Source organism: Adelges cooleyi, unplaced genomic scaffold, assembly GCF_023614345.1.
Source record: "Adelges cooleyi isolate 19-005CV unplaced genomic scaffold, UGA_ACOO_1.1 ACOO_flye_CR_arks_rails_tigmint_CR_PRNA_574, whole genome shotgun sequence".
NCBI lineage: Eukaryota > Metazoa > Arthropoda > Insecta > Hemiptera > Adelgidae > Adelges > Adelges cooleyi.
In genome coordinates, this window is record NW_026096268.1 from 5,687,871 (window position 1) to 5,714,614 (window position 26,744).

General features: G+C 33.5%; 1 protein-coding gene across 1 annotated transcript; it reads right to left on the reverse strand.

Moving 5' to 3' along the window:
- Positions 1–6,454: 6,454 nt before the first annotated feature.
- Positions 6,455–26,590, reverse strand: LOC126842673 (uncharacterized). The gene is made up of 6 exons (XM_050579750.1): positions 26,269–26,590; positions 13,452–13,660; positions 9,924–10,059; positions 9,307–9,440; positions 7,191–7,428; positions 6,455–6,931 (listed from the first exon to the last, which is right to left on the reverse strand). The coding sequence occupies exons 1-6, from the start codon at positions 26,345–26,347 to the stop codon at positions 6,831–6,833; spliced, it is 897 nt and encodes a 298-aa protein (XP_050435707.1). The 5' UTR covers positions 26,348–26,590; the 3' UTR covers positions 6,455–6,830.
- Between the last annotated feature and the right edge of the window lie 154 nt (positions 26,591–26,744).

A 26,744-nucleotide genomic window follows, 5' to 3' on the forward strand; every position in this document is an offset into this window, starting at 1 on the left:
TTTGAATATTTAAATAAAAAATGTACTTCTCTACAAAAGAGCTGGTTATTGTTAAAAATGACCACTGTACATGGTATACTATGAGAGTTTGACAAACTGATGACAGCGTACAGTTATGAATATGTATACTTTCTATATTGTTCATTATTGTTGTAGTGCTTGCAGGAGTAGCTGGACGCGAACGATTGTACGTTTGTCAATGGGATCGCTGTCGTTGGAGAGGAGGTTTTTTTTATACATTTTTTTTTGTTTAGGGTTGATTTGAAAACGCAATTATATATAGACCGACGGGGAAAGCGGCGAGGGCGTAATAAATCCACGGGCGAAACGGGGTGTACGGGCAGAGGGAGGCTAATTCTTATATAATGATGTATCGTTTGAGCAGCATAAAAGTTTTCCGCTTATACGTGACCCGCCGAAAATCATTGAGACGTTCCGAAAGTACGTGGCCTAAGCTGCTGTTGTACAGTCAAAGTGACTTTTCCGCCCGGCGTTCGGTTAATTGGTACAAGAAGAATTAAATTCACCGTGTCTTCATTTTCCGACTACATGATTAACAGCCAGCCGAAACTCGATTAGAACGTAATTCGCGCTCGAGAATGGTCTTAACACTTTTAGCATTTCTAAACTGGCCACGTCCGCCGCGCCGGTTCAGCGTTAATTCGCGTTCGCAGTTAATGTTGACGGAATTTAATTATCAACTATACCTACCTATACTAACCTTATAATATATTCACTTGGCTAATATTCGTACACCGTCGGCTGAGAAAAATTCTCGCTACAATAGCGCATCGTACTTAATGTGATAATAATGTATAATCCGTTCAGTTCGACTCGCCAATGAAGCGTCCGAAAACGCAAAAAAATATATATAATTCACCGTTAGACGTTTATTGTTTTGAACAAAAATTTAACACAAAAATCACTATGATTTTTTACTATTTTGGAGGTGATTTAAAAAAAAAACTACAAGTCTTAGAATACATTTTACTGCTGCTAGTAAGTTAAAATCAAATTAATAATTGATGTATTTTGCTTCTTGTTCTATACTCATGTTGTATATTTTAATCAGTGTTACAAGTACATAAAAGCTAGCTCTTAGTTTCAGGTCATGTTAAACAAGCATTTTTTTTTTAACAACTAGAGCTGCAGGTAAAATCAACAACTATTTATATAGAATTATATTATAAATAAACTCAATAGGAAGTAATCCGCCATGTCGAAAGCCCGATATTTATTAATAATAATAACGTTTACGAACATAACCGGCAAAATAATAATATTAAGTAGGTCTTGCACCGTATCTGCATTTTGTAAGCTTATGTATTTTAACTTAAGTCTAACAAAATAATATAATACACTGCCTTAAAAGAGAGAGATAATAATGGGTTGAATTATACGCGTTTCAACACAGAAAATCCGGTTGAAGAGATCATATTCATTTCCTTATAACAAATAATCGCATTACCCGTGTATATTTAACTCAAGACTCGATATGTGTATTATAAGATGAGTAAAGCTCTAAAATACATTAAAATATTATTATCATAATACAATTTTCCTCCTGGTCGCGTTTCGGACTGCTAACCGAGTAATCCCATATCGTTTCTTTGCACCGACGGCCAAGTCGGCATTCGTCTTCCAACGTTGTTTTAGTTGACTGAACTCGGTTATTCAAATTATTGCAGCAAGCCGTTTGTATTTTTTCCACCACTAAGTGTTTGCACGTTTGTATTAAACATGACGCGTGAGTATCATCAGGCAAAATAGCCGTCATTAAAAAAAACCAAAACCAATTTTTTTTAATAGTTATGTATAGTTAAATAGAAATAATCAACATCATTCCGATTACAAACAATTATTTTTCGTTAAACAATGCAAACATAAATCCCTGTAAAAAAAAAAAAAAAAAAATGAAAAATATATTTTATGCAAATCAATTAATTGATTATGATCAAGCAATTGTCTCGTTAGTAATTTAATACTATCTATCTATCTTTTTTTTTTATAGACTACCACAAACGAAGGATATATTGATTAAAAATTATGACTGATCGATAGTCTGTTTTGGATAATGTCTTTTAATTTAAACTTATTTGGTTAGTAAGCGCATAAAATGGGTCGAAAGGATCGGCCTGAAATAGATAATAAAATCTTTTACTTTATATTATTTTTACAGATTTTATTTTTTTTAATATATATTTTTATTATTGGATGCTTTTTAACGGATTATCCGATTAGGTGATGTTTCCGAGACGGAGAAAAAGCTTACGGATTGACTTTTGTGGTTTTACGGCCGACTTACCAGGTCTAACGCCGGCAACGGTTTGATTTTATATGCTAATAAAATAAATAGTGTCTAGAAAATATACACTATAAAATACATATACATATATGGAATAAAATTTGATGGTTTATTATATTAACATGAACTAACGGATCATAATTTTATGTATAGTCAATTGTACATATATATATATATATATATATATATAAATGCGTTTGGCAGTTAGGACAGTTTGTTTAGAATTAAAAATATCGAATAAAAAGTTTAGTTACACACTTAGTAACACAGCTTAAGATAAATTAACTATAAAAACCAATAGTGTATAAGCATAGAAATATTATTTAACCGAATCAATTAGGATATCCATTTTTTGTGTTATAAATTTATCCAAAATCATTCCTCAAAAGAAAAACTCGATTAGTAGGAGTTTAAATACAAAATTATTACCGCTATAAATAATCATTGCGCATAAATTAATGTGACGCAAAATAAAGTTTCGTTTTAATGGATTTGTACTTTGAACATATTTTGTAGGTAACTTCCGTGGGTTTTTAAAAGTTTAGAGCATACGACTTAAAACTTACAATACTTTTTGTTTATCATGGAAAATATTTTAATGCTTTCTAAAACTTTTTTTAATTTTATTTCATTGTGGAACTATTGTCGGTGTTAATTCGACAATGGCCTGCCCGTTTGTATTTAAACGTCATACCTGAATTATATTTTAAAATAAATATAAACTGCAATTTAAACGCAACGATGAAGCTGCGAATCGTAACGGATCGTGCATGCACAATTTTATATAAATGTTGATTATTCACTTTTTCGTTGATCAATAATTATTAATAGCTGACATCCAATAAAATAGTTTTGCTCAAAGGTTAAACATACATATTTAAATAATTATTATTGGTAATACGTTTTAATGTTAATTACTTTTCAGGAAGAATTATATTAGTTGTACATACTTACAACTGTATATAACTCATGTGAGTAGGTACGTCAAACTTATTTTGTATAATCTCGTTTAAATCAACTTTAATAAAGTTATTTTTATAGATTGAAAATATAAACAAGTTTATATTATTATGTTCTCACTTTTTTTTGTATCTTAATAAACGGTTTTTTTTTTAAGAAATACATTTGGGTAATATAGTTTTACAATAGCTCATTTAACATAAATAATGCGTACATTGAGTGTGGGTACACGCTGCAATAATAGTGATCTCGTTAACGGCTATATACTACGCTGGTACCTACTAAATTAACGCCATATAGACCTCTATCTCGATCAGTAATGTTTGAATATGTTATTTTGATGTGCGCAATATTATTATAATAGGTACGCGATACCACGTGTGAACCCTCTAAAGACATTACACACAATGCTATTATTCGGCCCTATTGTTGTCCCGCCCTCGATCAAATCGCACAAAGCATTGTTCGTGTTCGATAAGTGATAACAACGATTACATATAACACTCAAGGGGGGGGGAACAAGGGGATGGTTTGAAAAATAGAGCCATACGAATTTAACATTATTTAGCCAACTACTAATCGCACGTTATCTAATAAACGGTTATTGTTTTTGTGCGCTGTTGTAAATATGGATGATGCCCGAACTCCAAACTGATACTAAACGTGTAATTACATTGTCCCATGCTAATGAACCGTTGCTGATTAACCGGACACCCGTGAGTAATCGTATTTGAAAAATTTCATCACTGCTCAAGACAAAATATTATCGTCATCGGCTGTCGTTACTTCTCTAACAAGACAGCTTACATTGTGAAGAATAGTCTATTATCAATAATTAATCGCATCACTATCTCATATTACACTCGGATCGCCTGTTGCATGTTTTATGATAAAAACATCGCCTACGGGACTAACCGATTTACATAGTATTATTATTAAAATATTACTATGAATTATTGCGTTTTATATTGCACACGACACGAGTGTAGCTAAATTGCCTATTTATAAAGCCGTTGAATAAATTATTTCACGTCGGTCGGAATTCGGTTATGTAGAGTGTTTAATTAAACATTTTGAAAATTCTTGTGTTTTGCTGTCGATAATATGTTATTATATTATTATGTTCTTTACATAGTTTATATAACACAGACATTGTAATACAGTGTTTATGAGGCATGAGACTGTTTAAACACACACGCATATAGGTATATAGTTTGTAGTTGTGACAATGACATATAACAATATAATGATAATTAATTGCCCGTCAAGTGAAAATGTTTCAACGCAGTGCACAGGAGCAAATATGTACTTGAGTACTACAAACCAAATAGACGATCGCCGAGAATAATAATAATTATGCCGTTGCAACGACTACAATTTCCCAAAGCTTTTTGTTGAAATTTTTTGTCGAAACAGTGTGAACGGGAAATCAACTGTATTTTCGCTGTAATTTATAGACAAACATTTACAATCGAGGACCGTCGTTGCTGTAACGCTCAAACATGACTCAAAATCAATACAAAAACATATACTTCAATATCAAATTGGCGCAGAGTAATTTCCATCCAACATTGGCGTGCATATTATGCAATTGACTTGTAAAGCAAATACACAACTTACTGGCCGTATCCGAACCTATTAAATGGACTGAAACAAAGTCGAACGGAAGGAATCATGTACGATAAAAATAATAAATTGCGACAAATATTAAATCGAACAAATTTCCGAATTCGGAATATTATCCATTACGGCGATAGAGCATCTTTTTGCTCGAAAACGGCATTAAACATTTTGTGCTTGGCAAACTTCTTTATCCGGCTAAAGCTGTGCACATCAAATTGCGCACTAAAATGTTTATACGGCCAACCGAATATTCATTTTTCCATCCCACGCGGTTGTGTGTGTATAAAAACACATTTTTCATTTGCATTTTATGATCTCCGTTAATAATATTATCCTGTGTGGATATTATTGCATTACAAATAAAATACCGGTTACCGTGTATCGAACAGCGTATTTAAGCAACTAAATTACATCAATACTCGCAGTTATATTAAACTAACGCCAATTGAAACGCGTTTATGTAATAATAATACAATTTATTTGACGGCCGAACAAGTTGTTCAATTATTATTATTTTTTTTTTTTAAACATATTTTATTGGTACTATTTTTTCACACTTGAAATATATTATTTTATCAGATATTATAACTTTTTATCTACCATAAGCGCTAGAGTGTTGCGAGACGGCGAAATCAAAGTGCGTACGTTTAGAGAGAGAAAAATATATAAACGCCGAGTTACTCACGAGTTTCTTATTTGTTTGGTCAGCATTCGGTTGGCAAGCAACTTTAATTTCAATCCACCAAATCAAAAACTCTACCCGAGCCCATCTGGGATAGGAAATATAATCGTTAACGCGGCGATGAAGCAAAAGCATTCGAAACTTAATCAAATGAAAGACTCAGTAATAGGTTTACTACATTTCTGTTGCAGTGCCCAACTGCCCTTTGTCCGCGTTCAATTGATTTATTTTCCTAGAAGGTTACACAAATATATATTTTTTCGAATGGTAGAAAGATTGAAACTCGAACAAAACGTAATAGATGTTGGGTTTCGAAATATCCAGAAAAAAACAACATATTTTCCTAAAAAGTGTTATAGTTTCGTAGTAAATAAACTTAATCATTCTAACTTTAATAGTTAACAATAAATGTTTTGATAATAATTATAAGGTAATACTTTCACCAGTATTGTTGTAAAAATTCCGATCAACCCGATGTTTTTTTCATTTTGTCGTTTCAAGTTGGTTCTACTTGGATATCACTGTTCAACTTCTTACGAATTTCGCCGTTTAAATACGATTAATTATCATTTACTTGCCACCACTGCACTCTACACAACATTCTCTATACGTTATTGTCAAAAATCCATTCAGGATGATGGCCTTTCCCCTTCGGATGTTCCGAGGATGGAAGAGGAAACGGTAAGAAAATGACTCTTCGACAAACCATCGTTTAGCGCCATATCGACAGCTCGTGTCGAACTGCCGTCGTCTTCACCTTTGGAAGCACTCATTAGTTTTCATCATAATTGTTATTAGTCGAGCTACAAGTTTTTTTTGGGGGGGAATTATTGTAGTTTGAAAAACAATAGACAACATGTTAGAAAACATCAATACATGGGTTTTATTTCAGCAGTAAACATAAAATATACAATATTAGAATATTATTGAAATAATAACACCTAAATATTATAATAACTAATAATAGTATCAGCAAAATGATAATATTATACTCTACTAATAAGACAATATTACACCAAGTGCGGAAACGTAGACTTCGGTAAGTACTGCAATGCGTTCAAGACTAGACTCAACACAACATACAGTATCGGTATGAAATAGGGGTTTTCGTGTCACACAGTAGTTTTACTTAATAGGTATGAGGGAAAACAAACATTAGTAGTTATTATACATTTTTTAGGGTCTAGCTATTGCGTATAATGGTAAAATTGTATCAATCGTAATCGTCGTCATAATAATATTGTTGATGGTGTTTTAAAGCTATCTAAAAAGAGACGACGCTATCCGGCTGGCCAAACAGGCTACCAACGCGAATACGACGTTGGTGACAAACTTGTTGGCTGAATTCGCTCGGGATCCTCCTAAAAAAAAAACAAAAAAAAGAATACCAATAAAAAAACGACCATCAAATGGAATTCGATTGTTTCAAACGTGACGTGTCTCAAGAGCTTTATTCGATACGATGAGATCTATAATGGGGTTTCTTTACGGTTTTTTTTTGTTCATACGCATAACCGATGAAGGTTATCTATTGTTGATCACGTGTACTAGCTTTAAGTATGTCTATGCATAGGTACAGTTGTAAATTACCAATTAGGTACAATAATAGCTGTACGTTACCTAGAACGGTCGACGGGCTCATCATTTGCGCTAGTTTGGGCGAATCTTCGGCGAGTTCGGTGACCGTATACTTTTTGTACAACGCGAACTGACTCGATTCGCATCGCACGAGCATGCGGCCATTCGGGAACAGCGTCGGCCGAGCTTTGATCTCCAGTCTAGATTTACTGGTCTCCATGCCGCCAGGTTCCGGGACGATCCAGGACACGATCTTGGAGTATTTCGTTTGGCTCGTCACCTACGATATAAAGCAGATCCGTCATTGAAGTGTGCGCTACCGTTGTCAGGACACAAACGGATCGACAACAATGGAGTGTAGAGTAGATAGGTATGTAGGTACTGAAGAGGCGACACAAGTTTCCCAATGGCCCCCCCCAAAACGTCACTGAGCACCGGTTGGGGTGAAAGTGAGTGTTTCACGCTAATAATATCGAAGAAAAATAGAAAAAAAAACTAACCAGAAATCTAGGAGGCTTTTGGACAAATCGGATAAAGGATTACGCTGGAGCACGATAATCGGGGAGAAAGTTGAACGTGGTTTGGACGATTGATTCCACAGTAAGAAGATTAAATATCACGGAGAAAAAAATTAAGTCGATATTATTAGAAGACCTCTTGAAAAGTTATCCGAGTCCTCTGAAATAACTTATCATAAGATTTTTGATTAACGGACGACTATTACAACCAATATAAGGAAATCTGTAAGATCTGCTTTCCTGTCATAAGATATGAATATTTAATCTCCATAGTGTATTCCTTTTTAATTTGTTTTGTGTTTGGCTTATTGGTACTGCGTTTTAATTGGCTTTATTATATTAAGACTACTGTACATCTATACTGTCTCCGCAAGTAACTCTTTTACTGTAATGTAACATAAATCTTTTCAAGTGTCTACTCATACAGCTATTAGATTTAGTTAAATTACTTGGAAATACATTAAGAATAAAGCTAAGCTTAATAATTTTTAATTTATACTGTTTGAAAAAGTATCTAGTTTATATCATCCGATCTCACGGCAATCGTGCCGTTTTTTTATTATTATATTGTTTTAATAGAAACTAATTAACGACTAACAAATCTACAAAATATAATTGAAACAAAGGTTTCTTTTATATTTTGTAAGGGTTTTTAAAATAAAAAAATTGATATTTAATAGTTTGTACTCTTAATTTACACTCGTGTGTTTAATATATTGTACTGCATGATTGTATTAGTCATTCACAATATGTCCTTTTATGTCACCTAATTCGCTATCTAAACATCACTAGAAAATTTCTATTATTCAATTTTCATCATACGCTAACATGTTCATTTTATTTTATTTATCAGTTTTCCAATCAGTAAATCACCTATTTAAATAACTATGACGTGTATGTAGCTTAAAAAGCCAACAACTATTTCCTACCAATCGTCCAATTGTTCTTTGTAACACGTTGTGTAAAGTAAGTATAATCTGTTTAAATATCATCCGAATACGATTTAAGCCCCATACGTTTGAACTGTCGCGTGCTAGGAGGAAATAATTTGGATTTCATGGTAACAACCGAAGCTGAAGATGAAGACAATGATATATGCTCTAATGTAGACAAAGCGGGTCCGACTTGTGGGATAATATCGATTGGGTAAACATGTACTCAAAGGAGAGGTGTACATATATATATTGAAATACGACGATACCGTTTAGGTGCGCATTTTTGTAAATATTAATGGAACCGTATTAATATCAAATCGTATTCAGTGAAACAGAAACGGGTAAATCCGTTTCATATATATATATAGGTAAATCACACAATGCGCATTATTTATAAGAGAGGAAGCGCTCAAATAGTAATATAAGAGCCCCGCCGTCGTTTTAATAACAAACCGCTCGAACGTTATGTTTGTTTGTTCGTTTCCTGATCCTTGACTCAAAACCCACGACGGCAAACCCTTTCAATTGCAGTGAAATTTAAGAGGAGCTTTAAAAAAAAAAAAAAAACACAATAGGAACAAGTACGAGTACCACAACGTGTCGTTTCCGCGTGGAGAAACGAGTGTCATCAGAGAATATTAAACACTCTGCAATGTGTTCGAGTAGTATAATATATTATTGTAAGCGGCTGTTGTTTACACTTACTTTGATATCGTTGATGTACCACGTGAGGTTGGTGGCCGGAAAAGCCGAGTACGACGTGCAGTTGATCACGACCGGTTCGCCTTTGCTGTACTTGAGCTTGCCGGCAAACACGATTGGCGGAGATTTTGGTTCTTCTGTGATTTGAAAAAAAAATAAAAAAATAACTGGACTGTAAAACGAATCTTGGATGTAAAACATATCCAACCCCTAACAGCACAATCTACCGTTAAGTACTTTATCGCAAGTCGTACACCGTTCAGAGAATGCATTAAATGGGCGACGAGTAGCCGGATCACAGAAAAAACAGAAAATATATTACAGAAAAATTAAAAAAAAGGAAATATCTGAGTTCTGACATCACTCATTAAATCCCAATATGTCTGACCGATTTTTGAAAAACTCTAAGATTCCCCTTTGTTTATTCTGTGGCCGAGTGTGTAAGGTAATCCTCCTCATAGGCGACCAAACTAGGCCTTAGAATCTACTCTGGTAATACTTTAGTTATCAGTCGCAATTTCCTGATGGGTGGTTCTATAACATAAACTGCCCGAGAAAGTGTTTGTGCTGTGAGGGAAAGAGTATATTTAACATATAATATGTATTTTAATAACACTCACCGATGATGGTAATGTAGGACTCTTTGATTTGTGTATGAAACAGCGGTCCGTCGGCTGACACTTCACACTTGTAGTGGCCAGACATTTCGCGTGGGAGATTGGTCAGCGTGACTTTGTGGTCGTTCGACTCAGATATCTGCAATGAACCATTTGGGTGATACATTAATGTGATTGCTGTAAACTCTTTCTTAAATTATATTTTGAGTAAAATCAGGTGGCGCATCAATTGAAATTCCCCTATTCCTCTACTCGTATGAAAACTCTAATATGTTGACTCAGCAAGTATTCAGTATTCTATCAACAGTACTGGTTTTGAAAAAAAAAACATTGTAAATAGCACGATGCAAGTTTACTTAGTAAGCTCATATAAAAAGTTTCGAAAACTAAACACAAGTTTTGATTACGTTTTCGAGTGCACTCGCTAAGACGTGCAATACGTTCACATATATTACAGCAGATCTGGTGGTGTAAAATGGGAGTTTTCCAAAGTAAAACAGTTATTAGGTAAGTATATGCACACAACGTCGTACTATATTATGTAGAAAAAGAAATCTTAAAATAATATCATTTCGAATTTTTTAAAATATTGACAAAGTTATTTTTGTATTTCGCCGAATTCAGCGGTTTTTCACATAAACATTTCTGCTGTAATAATAGAAGTTAATAACGAAAAGGACTCGGGGAAAAAAAGTAATGCGCCGACATTATATAATATTATCAATTGTATTTTTCAATGTTTTGCAAACGGCATTAAACAAAACAATTTAAAGGTCCCCCGGGCCAACGGAGGTTTATAAATCGTAACGAAAGATCACAAATAACCCGAAACAACAGTAACCAAAAGGTCTGAACATAAATATTCTCCGGGGGAGTCTATATGACGCGAAGAAACTTTGTGGTTGTTACAGTGTCTTGAGAAACATTCATCCGAGGGACAAAACTTTGCTGGCTGTATAAGATATCGTGATATTATATGTGCGAGGGGGTTTTTTTTTGTACCATTCGATCGGCAACTCCCAAACAGTTTGATAATAATAATATGCGACCATACTATTCCTTTGTATTCAATTGCAACGCGTTATGATTTAATGACTATTATAAAATTATAACGTCAAAGTCGAAAATAATAAACCGCGTTGCGTTCACAAAAATAATTAAATCATTATTATTGTTGAGTGCCGACGTTTAGTATTTCTTAATGCTTCTCATACAGTGAAAAAAAAAACCAAAAAAATACATGTTTTCGAAACAACTGTACGAGTTTTTCTGAAAAAATAAGATTTAACAATACAAAATTGTCGTTAAAATAGTTTGAAAACATTTCCCGCTAAGTACTAAAATTGTATAATATTTTTTACGAGTTTTATTAAAAATATACTGTTGTTATTTTAATAACTAAAAACTGAGGTTTTTAAAATGTTATTGCTCTGGTATATATTTTTTTTAAATCACTTGGTCATTAAAAAAATAATATCGTTCTCCAATACTTCTGTAAGTTTTTTAAATTATTACATTGTCTACAACAACGTTTCAGCGAAAACAAAAGAAAATAATTAGTATAACAGGCTTTCTTCGCTAATTCCCAATACTCCCCAATAGTTTTTTTTGCCGTTTTATGCGTTTTGTGTAAATTAACAAATCTGTTAACATTTTACTTAAATTTTTTTAAAAAAAATTAGTTATTCTGAAGATCCTAAATTGGTTCAGAAATAATATGTAGGTTTTAATTTTAAATGAAAAACAAATTATAACTTCAAATATGAGACCTATAAATAATAAATACATTTAAATAATATGACACTATTATTTAAAGCTCTAAAACACTTTGAAAAATGATATTCGGATATTAAGTTTTTGTTTCTTTAAGTTTCAACATTTCAGAATTCATATCAGAACAAATTAAGTCTTTGATTATGTAAATAGCGGTTATTGCTCAGTAATAAGAAAACTATTTATATTTTATGTAGATATAACAAGGAATATCTTTTGTTTTCTTTTAATTGAACTAATTAGAGTTTATTTATACTAAACAGTTTACTTTGTTAAGTCAAATGCGTTATTTTGGTATTAACTTTTGTTTTTATAGTTAACAAAGCAAACATGAAACATAGTATGCATAATTGATACTAACGGTTTACTTTGATGTATACAACAGTATAATACTCTATACCTAACACCGCCGCATGTATTATGATTATCGAATATCTGATTGAAGTTGAAACGGTGTAAAGCATAATGTAATTGAGTTTCTCCGAAAACTCTGCCCGGGAGGTCTCTTTTGTAGTCAACAAAAACCTTGTATCCTTTGAATGGGGACAAATCTGCAATAGCTTTAAGCTCACAAATACGAGAGACGTATCGATTTCAATTGATAAGGAAAATGTTTTGTATGGAAAATCGCCATTAATAAAATAACGTTTGAAATTAATTCTTGAAAGTCAATAATACAGTAGATTTATAGTTCAAATTGAATTCTAAATTGATTTATAAGAGACTTACATTTAAATTACTAATTTTGAAAAAATATTTACATTTTTCCGATACTAATTGGATGCATTTTGAAACAAAAAAAACTTAACATTGAGGGAAACGGAAAAAGATATTTATTAAGATGCAAAGGATGGGCAGTAGCCGTTGTCAGTGGTGTAAGTTTGATAAAAAATGACTCGCAGAAGTCATTTTCTAGCGTATCAATATTATTTTTTTATGTGAAGCTTACTAGTTTCTCTATGGAGGCTAAAAGGCCAATTTTTGATTACATATAAGTTGTCAAAATATAAATTAGTAAAACGATAGAAAATGATGAACAGGAAGTAAATATATTATTTATGAAAAAACAAACAGCTTTTAGAATACTTTTAAAATAATAAAACATACAATATGATAATCAGCTAGTTCCTATTAATCACCATTCTTATTAGTATTATAATATCTCCTATTAGTTTCTCCCCTCTCCCTAATTTCATGTCATTTACTTAGACGTTTTTTTGTGTTGTGGTTATGATATGTAGGGTTTTGATATTAATAACATGCTCTAAGTTAATATTCGTTAGAAAAACAATATACTTGATAAAAAATAAAATCAACAAATCATATTAAACGGTATTGATTTTCAACTGACTCTTGGAGAATAAAAATCGTTGGCTTGCTTTTGGTGTTCTTTACGAGTATCGAATCGACCATCAAAACGCTTAATACGCTCAAAACGCTAACCTCGACCAGATAGAAAAAATTGCTACCAGAGCTAGGTAAATAATCTAGTGACGTCCTAAGCAGTCCCTTTGGAACAATAAAATATTGTCCTCGGGGCATTATCAAATGAAAGGTCCGGTGAAAGAACCGGCTATATCCGCTTTTTATCAAAAACTGTTTTTTTTTATAGAAAAATGTTTATGGAAATGTTATTTCGCCAATGTAAATGAGACAATGGATTCTCTTTTGACCGTCCTGAACAATTATTTTTAAAAAAATGGAGATATAGCAGCGGTTCTTGCACCGGACCCTTCAAATACTTGAAGGTATACTCACGTCAACGGATGTCGAGCTCGACAAAGGAAATACCCTGGTTGGCGGCGATTCCTTGGGCACGTACCTGTAGAACTCCTCGTCGCCAAAGTACCATTTTATCGAATACAACGGCACTCCTTGTAAATCGTAGTCGCAAGACAGACGCAGCGTTTCTCCGGCGCGAATGGCCTCCGGGTTCCAAATTCGCACGCCGGTAAGGCCAAAAACTTCTGTAAAAAACCAGAAAAAAAAGGATAAAATTAAGGACTATGACTTTGAATTGACGACGTTAAAATCGTGTGCAAATTCAATAATAACGAAAGAACAGCTTTAAACCGGATGGAAGTGGATTAAAACGCCATATACGTTTTATCCTGCTCTGCTGTTTTCGCAATACTTCATAAAAACCGGCAAAAACAATCCATGCTCATAATACAAAAATAAATTGTTCTTTTTCCGACAAGCTAGTAACAACTTATATAATTTCTTCCGGCCGATCCTCATTCGTTTATGTATCATAAATAAATGTGAAATACTATTTTTATTCTTCTTCTTTCATTTGTTTTGGCTTTTAGTTTTTTTTTTATTAAACGACCCGAGGACTCGATGATAAAATTTTAAAAGAACTAATTTAAATTAATAAGTACAAACATCTTTCGTTTATCTGTGACTAAAATATATAATTTTTTTAATATACCGAATATTTGTATTATGCATTACTCATTAGCCTTACATTTGTTTTGAGAATTATAGTCGTACACTTTTCCAATACAGTTATAAAACAAATGTTATTGAATTGTAAGACTTTTATATATTTGTACACAGCGTTCGAGAATTTTTCAAACTTTTGAGTAAGAGTAAGTTTTAAAATTTAACTATTGAATGTAGAAATACATATATAGTTTGTAAAATTAGGTTCTTTTATTTCAAATTTACAATAATATGACTAGGAACAATTTATCTAACCAGAATAGTTATTATCAAGACAGTTTATTATTCCAATCAAGACGTGTTACGTTATAACTACGTGTCATTTAAATTGTTTTATTAAAAAAAAACCGATAAAACTAAATATTAAAGAGCATTTTTGTTTTTAATAATATAATTCACTTAGTAGTTAATTCAAATAAACGGTAGATTGAATACTCATAAATTAACATTTAACACAGTAATTTACACAATACAAAATGTTGTATAAAGACTTTAGTGTTGACAAAAATGAATTGCCTGGGCCAAATATAAATTACCAAATTGAAAATTAATTTCATTACGCGGAAAACACTAAAACACGAACGTTAATTCATATTACTGTCAGTCTACTGTAATTAATGTAAGCAACTTTTTATACCAGTCATACACAATTCTTACCGGTATTATTTTATACGCTTTAGCTTGAGTTATCACGTAGGCAAAAAAAGTTTCTTTTAGTTTTTAACGAGTAATGTTTTTTTTATGTTTTCAACTATTTGTAATAATTTATTTTCTCGAGTACTTTTACGCTACGGTTATATTATTTTAATCGCATTATTCACTTTAGTTTTTGTAACATTATTTTATGTTTAATCTATAAGTGTATACGTGCTCGGAAGTCTCATAACGGTAACTGTTTTTTTTTCACATAATATGTAGTTTATCCGCACATTATATAATATAATGTATGAAGCCAGAATATTGTGCGAAAAAATATGTAGGAAATCAAATGGCGGTTTACATGTAATAAACTCTGTCCGTAACAAACCAATATAGCATTGTTAAATCAGACTTTACAAAGTTGTGAGACCAAAATAATTGTCTGTTGACACTACTGAAGATCACTGAACTACAGACATTGTTTTAATAATATATTATATTTAATAAAACAGTAACCGTGATTAAGGCTGTGTTGGCTGCAGACAAACTTACGGTTGTTTGAGTAAACCAAGGGTGGCGCGCGCTCGTATTGGACCAAACAATAATGGCAGGTTAATGTCACATACAGCATTTAATATAGAACGTAGAGAAACTTAAGGGCTGTCTCTTTGTGCGCTTGCCGGACCCAAATGAAATCAGTATAAATTGTAGAAGGAAGAAAAGAAAAAGAGGTTGTCTAAAGAAAAGCGAACATGACAGAAGAATATAACGAGACCCTTGATGGTCATAGTTTCGAATTTACTGTAGATAGTTGCACATCAAAATACCCATAAAATTGAATCACTTAGTTGCAAAAGACCTACCTGGAGCAACAGGAAACGGATGGAATACCGGGAATATATTTTCGAGATAAGTTACGGAGGAGAAAATCACGTCACTTAACTAAAGCGGTACGTGAACACTTAAAGCATTGATATACGACAAAAAGAAAAAAAACATTTGGCCGTAAATATGTTTTTAAAAATAAAGATGGTGTATCAGGTCACTCCGTTGGGCTTAACTGTATAAGGTCAGTGTAATCATTTATCATCAGGGAAAACTGCGAAATTGGATGTAAATATAAAGTTTTAATCAAATTTTTTATCTCCAATTAATTGTAAACTGATTTTTAAGACAACAAGTAAACTGATAATACCATTAGTTATTCGTTGATACGTCCAGATTGAAGTTTTGCACTTAATTCAATTGTTTACTCTTTTTACTTTACAATTGTTTTCCATCAACGAGTATCGGAATTACTGAAAGTGCGTATCATGATATACCGATACACATAAAACATTACGGAAACGCTTGATTTGATGTTGACTTATTTAGCTAAAGTAATTGAATTAGCAAGGATACGCGCTGACGCTGACTGGAAAGTGATTGCAACGACAGAAAATCACTTAGCTGTAGTCTAGTGAAGTAAACAACCGTCGTCGAAAATCGTCTATTGAGATCGTGTAGATTGAACTAGCCAACAGTAGTTCTGGAAATAAATTTGATTACTGAATTTAACTCAAACGTTTGGTATAAATCAATAAAGTGATTCAATCGTCAGAGTTTATTGAAAAAGGTAATATAATACCGTTAACTGAATATTGTGCTTGAAGATTATTGTAATCAGCACCAACGCTTATGTATCAATGGCATTTGAAGCAATGGACTAATATAATATAATCCGCTATAGAGACAACTGTATTATATGCGATTACAGAGTTTAAGATTCAGGGAGTAACAAGTAACAAACAAAACAAAAAATAACTAATTTATAATAATAAAATACGTTTTGACTAGGAAGTGGAATGTGCGATATTTTCCCAACAATAATTGTCGTTTCTAGTTTATTTTTTCTGCGTTAACACATCCGCGTGTAACGTAAACAACCAAAATTAATAATTTCAACTCGGAGCACCGCGTTTGCGTTTTTAACCATTCCCATTCGGGTCGGACATTACAATTAATTAACACATGCATACACACGAGTAATTATTTAGCGTGTACGCACACGTGTTACAATTATATTTCACCGTTAAACCTTTGGAAAAACCCACGTTAATGCATAACTTGGAAATAGCATGCCGTCGGTCTGGTCGAACGGATCTGGGTGGTTTGTTTCGAACAAACCGCGACCCTAAGCTCCGAATAAACGACCGCAAACGGTGGCGATGGATCTCAGTGCGGTCGTGGCGGTGGTAACGTTTATGAATTTCTGCCGACCTTCTTGCTGTGTGAAGACGTGTATGGGTATAATACTCGCCGAACGGTCGGGGAGGTGGGGGGGGGCACGTGCACAATAATAATTGTATGGATAATAGAAAATTAACATTATCGCGTGCAAAACAAAATCCGCAGGGTTCAGCCGCGTAGACGATGCTGCGCTGTTGGCGGGTAAACGACCGGGCCGGCATTACAGTAGACAGTGTGCGTGTTCAAAAAATGTAAATGACCGTGGTGTATATTTTCGCCATAGTGCTTTTTGTTGAGAAAAATGATCAAGACGGCCAGGGTTAAAGATCCCTTAAGCGCGTCGCAGCAGCAAGCTCTTGCCCGGGTGCTGTCTTTTTTCTTATCATTCCGCATATCTGAGCCGCAGCGGTGAAATGGATTCGCATTCATCCCGGCGCGCCATTTTCTCCGGCAGAGATCCGTTAATCTCCGGTCCACGAGCCGGTGGGTGTAATATACATTGTGTGTAATAACCTCCTTAGGGTGGCACGCGGCGTGTCATCCTTATCTACTGTTTTTTTTCTCCGAGACTAAACCGCGCGCTAAGCCGTCGCCGCGTTTACCGACCTCTCCGACGCCCGCCCACGTCGGTCGGTTCTAAAATGGAAAACTGTCGCCGACCGAAAACGGATAAGGAATTAAAAGCGGCGCTTTCGGTTTTATTTACTTTTACACTTTTGCAAATTAGCGGGGAGGCGAAAAAAAGAAACCGACGACCGGATCGATAATGGACCGACAAAAAAAAAAGAAACGTTTTGTCTCGGATATTATATGGAAATGATGGTTGCGGCGTGGACTCGGTCGGGCGGAAGAAAACACCGAGGAGTTGAACGAAGCCCCAACGGACAATGCATTGGGAATTTTTTTTTTTTTCTTTATTCTCCGGTCGGATGCTCGAGACCTGCAAAGAGGACGGTAGTATAAACAGGAGAGGGCATTGCACGCCGCCGCCCGTCTTGTACACGCGACACAGAATAAATGGCATTAAACCAATGTAGTCGAGTGTGGCCTTATAAAACTGTCGTTCTTTGAGCTTTATAAATGCGATTGAAATCCCATATAATGTATGAACTCCCGGGGGGCCATTGTACTTTCCGTATATTGAATATTGCGAAATTGGGTACCGCGTAATCGCAGACGCTATCATTATGTTTCCCGGCTATTCATTACTGCGTTAGCCGACCGGTGTATCCGTAAAAAGCCTATATAATAAATCAATTCATAGGTGTCAAAATATATATATTTATAGAGAGAGAGAAAGCGAGCAGTTTTGTCTAAAGCTTTGCCGGGTCTTACCGTACGGCGCACCGAGCTCCGTCGGACACGGATCACGTGCTTTATGAGCTGTGACTTCAAAGAGGTCTTCGATAAAACTTTCTGTCGCTCCACCGATCGTCAAACGTTATTATCAAAACTTTAAGTCTACTTTGGCAGCAGTTTCGACGTCGGCAAACAGTACCGGGGCTTAACGCAATAAACAAGTGAAACCGTCTAGAAATCTGCCGTATATATATTATGCATATAAAGCATAGGACGACCTGGAAACCGAACGCTACAATACTATATTGTTGTACTGTCTTGGCGGCCATGGTTAGTCGATAGAATTAACCGATTTGGAGATAAAGAAAATAACTTTTTGCGCGTTCAGTACCTATTTTTTTCCCACACGTGTTTCGACTACATAATAGCCCGCATATAGCGGTGATACGCCAAGTTCGATATTATATGTGTTCCTTCCGGGCCGAGTTTGTTTGTGAAAATATATTTGTTACAAAGTTTTTACACGGTCGATTCCATGTGGACGATAAACAAACTGCCGCCTTGATGTTAAATAAATCCATCGGCGGTCGTAAATAAAAAAAAAAATATATTTAATAACAATTTACTCGTTTTCGAGCCCAATAAGTCACAGACACGACTTTTGAATGGCGCTAACCGGCGGGGCGTTTAACTGTCACTACTATATTATATATTTTTATATTATGGTGGATGTAAAACTTGGACGATAAAATAAACTTGTGCAATATACCGAATTGTTGTTGTCTGCACTCGAAAGTATTCAATTGCCGAGGATTATCTAGCATCCAAAGCTGGGACCGGTTAATAATAATATTACAAGATTTTTATTCGCCAGAGGATAAACGTTTCGTATTGTGTTACATAAGTTTAATTAATAAAACGTATTACATTTCATTTTCGCTAAAAGGAAATGGTCTAAATAAACTGCTTGCAGTTTAAACGCTAGAGTTTCGTTTTCATTTTAAACATGGATATAATATGTTATTGGACTGGATACAACAAATGTCGTGTAGCTATTTTCGCTGGAGCTGGATGCTTTCCTTCGGAGCCGAGAAAATAACTAGTACTTTTTAATTAACTACTGTCTTAAAATGTCGAGTTAGCACGAATTAATTATTGCAAAATGTTTAAAACTTACAAAAAGGATTTTATCGTAGAATGCTTAACTGAAACACGTTAACAATGGTTTAATATGCGCGTTATGCAATAGACAATTGCTCGCGATAGGTAATAGTATTAACTTAAGCGGCGATTCGCTTTAGACTAATACCCCTCGTAGCAAGTATAGTAATTGTTTATGACATATGTACAATTAAATTTATATTCAAGCAGATTTCAATTATAAACAAACAATTTTACAGTGCACAGTGATCGCTCAGCGACGTATGCGCGGTACAGAGATTACAGCCGCAAGCTAATTCACCGAGAGCCCTAGGCTTACATGAACGACGACTCGAGTTTCCGCGTTGCAAACATATTAATATTCGCTTCACCGTGATAATTTTATTAAAAAGTAATTTAAACTTTCATATTTAAACTTTATAAACTTCCATCTGCCGTTTAAATCGTTAGCCATAATAGAATACGTTATGAGAGTTATCTAAGTAGTTATGTAATTCAAACTAAATCTGCCCGTTTAAGTGCGTGTAAAAAAGTTTAACGACGATGACGGTGTATTAAGAAAAATGATTTGTCATCTATATCGAGGCGGGGAAACTTACAACGGATGCTTTTTTACAGGCTCCCGGAAAATCTTAGTTTAGACAATATTTGTATAACAGTTCGACGAGAACACATCATTGTAATAATATGATGGAACATTCTAAAGGAAATCAACTATTCAAACTAGAAAGTAAAGGTGTATTATATATTTTTACTACACTGCTCGTGGGCGCACTTATATACAATTTATTCGGCTAACCCTTTTTTACCCTTTGCGCGGCGATAATACTTCCGACAAAAGTCGAGGGAGTGATTTGGTTTTGAGAGAAATAAACGCGCCCTGCGTGCGATAGGTGCACTTACGCTTTGTAGTTCTCTTCGAAAAATGTTATTCGCATTGAACTCGTGAAATCTCGATGGTATAATAAGATGTGTCACAAATCCATATTTACATTACACAAAAAAAAAATGCCGCCAAAAGCTAACGAAATTATTTTCACTTCAAGATCGGTTGATCGTTAACGAATCCGTTTAGAATTTTAAATAATATTGTATTCATTTTAAAATTGTATGATTGCCTACATTATTATAATGAACTTTCAGAGTTAATTTTGATTTGAAGCACACCACCACCCCCCCCCTCCCATCCACTAGCCCCTCGAAAACAGAATCTGTGAATGGGTTGTAGTTTTTATTCGAAAAAATAATGTTTATATGTTCCAAAATAGGTACTCGGCAATTGCGTTTTATCACATTTTTTTTTTAAATACTAAATAAGCTCGGGATTAGTTTGACGCACGTAGCAATTTGTTAGGTGTCCTTTTATTTTATTTTTTTTTGCCACGACAGCGCGTTAAAAATAATTTCCCAATTTCATATCGTTATTCATTCGCAAATCGAGTAAAGGGAATTGTCATTATTCAACGTATGAATTATTGCAAACGAAACAAGCCGACGTTCGGTGTAATTCTAATGTCATCCGAAAACACCCACGTATATAGATAGATATATATTATTACAAGTAAAAAAAAAAAAAAAATAGGTACATGACGTTAAAAAAAACGACGTAGGACCGATGGCGCGCTGTTTTTGCAATTGACCGATTCGTGATAAAAAAATGTATTATATTTATTACTATACGGTATATAGTCCGCCGAACAACGTCAAATAAATCAGATTTGTTCCCCTCCGTTTAAAAGCCAACAAACTTTATTAGGGTGCCGCCAGCAGTGGATTGGTATGGGTGTACGGGAAATCTATGTATATAGACATCCAATTACGGCGGTGGTATTAAAAAAAAAAACCGAAGAAATACCACCCTCCGAGTATTTTCACCTTAAAATAATTATTGCACCGGTCGAATCGTGTGGGAATGGGCACATATAAAGAAGTTTAGTCCGGCCCTGCTAGACGTTGTGTCGGACGATGAACATCTTTAACATTGCACCATCGTTGAATGAATAACACGGTGGCGTTTCCGGTAATTACCCATTTGGGCGGATACTCGGAGAATGCTCAGGTGCACTGGCTGCGCTGGGTCTGATAGAGTGTAATAATATTATTAATACTAATGGCAATCGATCGCAGGAGCGTGTTCTTGGCTGAATACCAATCGGAAAATGAGTTTATGTAACAATTATTATTACTGTGCGAACCAAAAGCGAGCCGACAAAACGCTTGCGAAATCAATCAAGAAGAGAGGAAAATGATCGTTTCGTTTTTTATGTCATTTGAGCCAATGCCAGGCATAAATAGCAGTTAACCAACATTAATAATATTATTATTGATCCGCTCCAATGTTCAGTAAGTGTTTGTCAGCATTGGTTTATATCGACAAAACCGATAATTTTCATACAGAGTGTCATATTAATTTTATTGCTTTTTCATGATGTATATTATTTATAAATTAAACTATCCGATGATTGCAATCTAATCTTTATAGTCATAAAATATTGTTATTGCTACGCATACCTCGCCTAGAAAAAACTTTAGCAACTTGTGGTTATATATATTTATATAGTAAAGAAATTAATATTTAAACTCTTAACCATAAAAATAATACACTCTATTCGTATATGTACTTCGGCAACAATGTCATCTTCAGCGCTAACGACAGAATCATATTTTGATTACAAAAATACAAAGTAATAATACTAACTTTTTAGTTTTAACGAAACAGTTCAAAGTTTAGCAGCATTCCGCCTACAGCACAAACATTTACACACTATTCTTCGGAGATTTCTTCGAAAACGATTATTCCGACCGGCTTGAACTTAAGTGATGCAATTTCTACCTTGTAACACCCCTTATCGGTCGGTAATATCCCTTCTCGAATTTTATTATTACGATGCCTATATTTTCTTTTAAACTCAATAACGTTTACCATTCACCCCACCAAGAGAAAACATTAAATAAATCCACTTGTTCCTTTATCGTAAGTACATATCTTTAGTGCTTCATTAAAATCATATTATGATTCGAGGCGATTTCGTTTTGTGGAATAATAAGTACATAAATGTGAAAAAAACGTTTTTTCTCTGATGACATTATCATAGCTACCACTATAGTTTTATTAATAACCGTTAACCATTATATTCTATCCTAAGAAGAAACTTTAAGAAAAAAATAAAAAGGCTTAGGTAAATTAATTCAATAACCAATTTCAAGAAGGCTTATTCAAGTCGCAGAATTATTGTTCCTTATGGTTCGAACATGGTTTTTATTATTTGAATATCAATTTATTTTTGTATAACATTTTTGTATATTTATAATAACATAAATGTACAGTGTAGGCCAAGAGGATTTGATATGCGTTTTGTAAATAAATCTGTTATAATAGTCTCGCGACTCTCACTGTGTAGCAAATTTTTAAAACTATTCTGATTAACTAACATAAAATTTACCTATACCTAGCTACTGTATTGAGATATGTATATAAATCTGAATTTAAATGGCGTTTCGATGTTTTACATTTTAATAATACCTGGTAAGCACACTCATGGTCGGAATAGTAATATTTTAAAATGAATAAATGTATTATTGAAGGAATTGTAATTTTCAATAAACACAATTATTTATAATAAATTACCGAAGCATACATACTACAAAATAGCGATAAAAATAAGTAATTACATATTTAATTAAAATGTATGCATACCAAATGTAATTTAGTGTGAAATTTGGCAAGTTTTTTAGTACTTAAATGTATTGTAGTTTTTATACATATAAAAAAAAAGACTTTAGAAAGTGATACTAATATTTTATCACGATTTTATTGCACAAATTTGCATCTAACGGGTCGTAAATCATTTGTAAACGGTCTAATGTGACACGGGTTAAAAACGGATTGAATATACCATTATTATTTACCATTTAAATTTACTAATAAATCTTGAAAATTGTTGCTCATTTAAATAAACATAACGGTTTTATTTCCTGGGATGAATATTATAATATATTTGTATTGGAATAACGAGTTTGAAATGTACTTAATTTAAGATCTTTGTCCCTTTTTTTTTATAGTAATTATTGATTTATGGGAATACATTGAAGGAAAGAAAAAAAAACGAGTCCACATTTTGTAGAGACTATGAGAAGGTGTTAAAACTCATATCGGCTAATGTCTTTCATTCTATCGATAACGATTATAGTTGTGATGCAACATTTTGTGAAATAACAAACTGTATTTAACACATGATACACACATTATCGATACACTTTAACCCAATCCAAAAATTAAATTCTGCATTGGTCTTAATTTATTGCCTAAATCCTTTCAAAGTTATAGGTAGGTCAATTAATTTTTACAATTACAATCCTATAGAAGCTGTGCAGGAGGGAATCATAAACTGGACCGTGGTTAATGTAAAAACTAAGTAACCGGACACGGTACGTTATACACATGGGAACGGTATTAAGGGTTGTTACCTTGTAAGTCCTTACGGCCGGAGAGTACTTAAAATGAACTTAATACGAATTTAATGATGTGATAACTTCCTAATCGTCGAACTACATTGGTAGCACAAACCATAATATTATAGTTGGGAGAATCCAAATGTTTAAAAGTTGCGATACATGTAGTTCGCCAATTCGATTAACTTTGATACGAAAAGACGAGAAGTTAATGGTTTTACAATGGTGGTTTCTTTTTTTTTTTTTTTTGGTTTACATTTATTACCAAAACTTATCTTCAATCTATTGAATTCGTGGTTCAATAAGACAATATTAGTCTAGTAATAATTTGTTTACAGAAACGAAATTACATTAAACTAACATCACTAGAACAACCGCTCAACGATAGTACTTACTTGTCGGTTAAAAAACACACACAATTTGTCAATACTGCGTTACATCCAGAGTTTTAATATTTTAAACAATCCATTAGCTGATGTATACTGATGTTCTGAACAAACGCGTTTTATTTTCCCGTGACTCGGTTAAACAATTAAACGAGTTAAAAAAAACTTTGTTTCCCGAACGGGTATAAACGGGTTTGATATAAAACAAAACCGTTTAAAAAAATTTCGAAAACAAATTAAAAATATTATAATAAACCCTGAACCGAGTCCCGGGTGTATGGCTAATCGTATCATAAAATCTGTAAAATGTTTACACGAACATAATATTTATATTTGTATATTAGTAGGCCTCGGTAAACGTGTAGTTAATTGTTTTTTTTTTAAAGAGATATTAAAACCTTTTTTATACAATATTTATTTTTTTTGATCATCGATAAGTTTTTACTCGTTTCGCTCGTTAAATTTCATGTGTATTTTTATTTTAACCATAAGCCGCTTTATGTTTACGAAACAAGACCATAATAAGAATACGTTTTTCAGAGACTTATTTACATTTTTAGACGCCCTAGAAGACTATTATTATTACCCTATACTATATAAATGCTATTTGGAAAAGTATGAGTAGGACAAGTGTTCTCACTTTGTGTATTGCCGTACATAATTTAAATTTTGAAAAATAATTTTTAACCATTTTTAAGCGAATTGCTTTTGTATAGTTTACAGTATTTTGTAATTAGAACGTTCATCAAATGTAGTCGGTAAGAAAAATCTGTTCTTGAGTATACTCAGCGGCGGGTCAACGGCAACAGTTAATGTAAATTTTAAATAAATTTGTATCATTTCAAACTTAGTAACTTGTTCAATATTTTGACAGGCACCAGATTGCAACCTTTTTATCTGAGCCATCTTAGTACTATTAGGTACTTGGGTATAAATTGTGGTAATATACCAATTTGGGGAATGGGTATCAAACGATTTCAAATTTTTTTTTAATGTTAGACTAACAATAAAGGTCTTATTATGTCAGTAAGCTTTCAATAGTTCGAAAATTGTTTGAGTTTTATAATAACATTGAATACTACTAATTTCCTTAAATTATTTGAGTGCTAAAAACAAGGCGTTGTGAAATTTAAAAATATGAAATGTTACCAAAACAAAATACGGGTAACCGATATTCTTATTTTATAATACGTTAATTCCAAAAACCACTATTTTTCGCAATTTGTTTATTCATACCTCCATATCCTTATTTATCTAATCACCACATATTATCTCTACCTCTAAATCTTCCTACTGTGATATCTTTAACTTGTTTTATTATTTTACTTTCGACCAGCCATTTCAACACGCTCAAACCATAGGTTTTCTCACATTTCCATTTATATTCTCATTCCTCATTTGGTTTAACCTGTTCACTCCACTCACCCATCTCATTTTAATTCATCATCTTCTTTTCAACCACTTCCGTTTTCCATTCATCTTTCTTATTCAGTGCACAACACTCACTTCTAAAGTGTTATTATATTGGTATTAAAAAAAAAAAAAATACAGACAATAATCAAACTAAGATTATAGCCACTAAGAGATAGATATACCTAGTATATGACTGTCAAGATGAAACGGCATAGAGCAATTAATTGAAATTAATGAGATGAACGTACTAAAACCTTATCCCAAGAATGACACGTATTAAAAATGAAAACAGCTATACGTTTTTGAATTTTTACATGGTTTTGCATGTAAATCAACATGTTAAATACAGTTTAAATTTTTTTAAATTTTCACATGTTTTTGTCGAACAAATAAACATTGTCCTTTTACTCCAAACGTCACTATTTTTTTTTTTTTTGTAATGAAAACTAATTTTACATCGTGTACGAGTACACCACAGAGGTATATATTATAGTGTGAGTATAAAAAAAAAATTGCTAAGCGTAAAATATATTGTCGTCGTGTCTTACCCGAAGCCAAGGCGATGAGCAAGAAGAACAAGAAGCATCCGACGGCGGCGGCCGCCGGTTGCCCGGACCGAGGCTCCATCCGGTTGACGACCCGATTTGGGGCCACGGGGTTACGATTATTTATTATAAAATAAAAAAATCAACCGCATACAAAAAAATTATCGTACACGAATTTTTTAGCGCAAAAAAAACAAGTATTATTATTTTATACAACAAGGACCACCACTAGAATACATCGGCGGTGCACCGGCCGACGGTGGTAAGAACGCTGAGGAGACGGTTACCGCTGGGCGTGCGTTCCGGACGGCGGTGGACATGACACTACGACTTGCGTTGGGATTCTGTGTGTGTGTATAAATATACGGTTGTATGTGTGTAGTGCGACGGCGTTGTTTCGTCGACGGTAAGCATCGTCACCATTACATACAGGGTTATTCAAATTTTATGTTACTTTTCCCACGAAAAAGTCCTACATC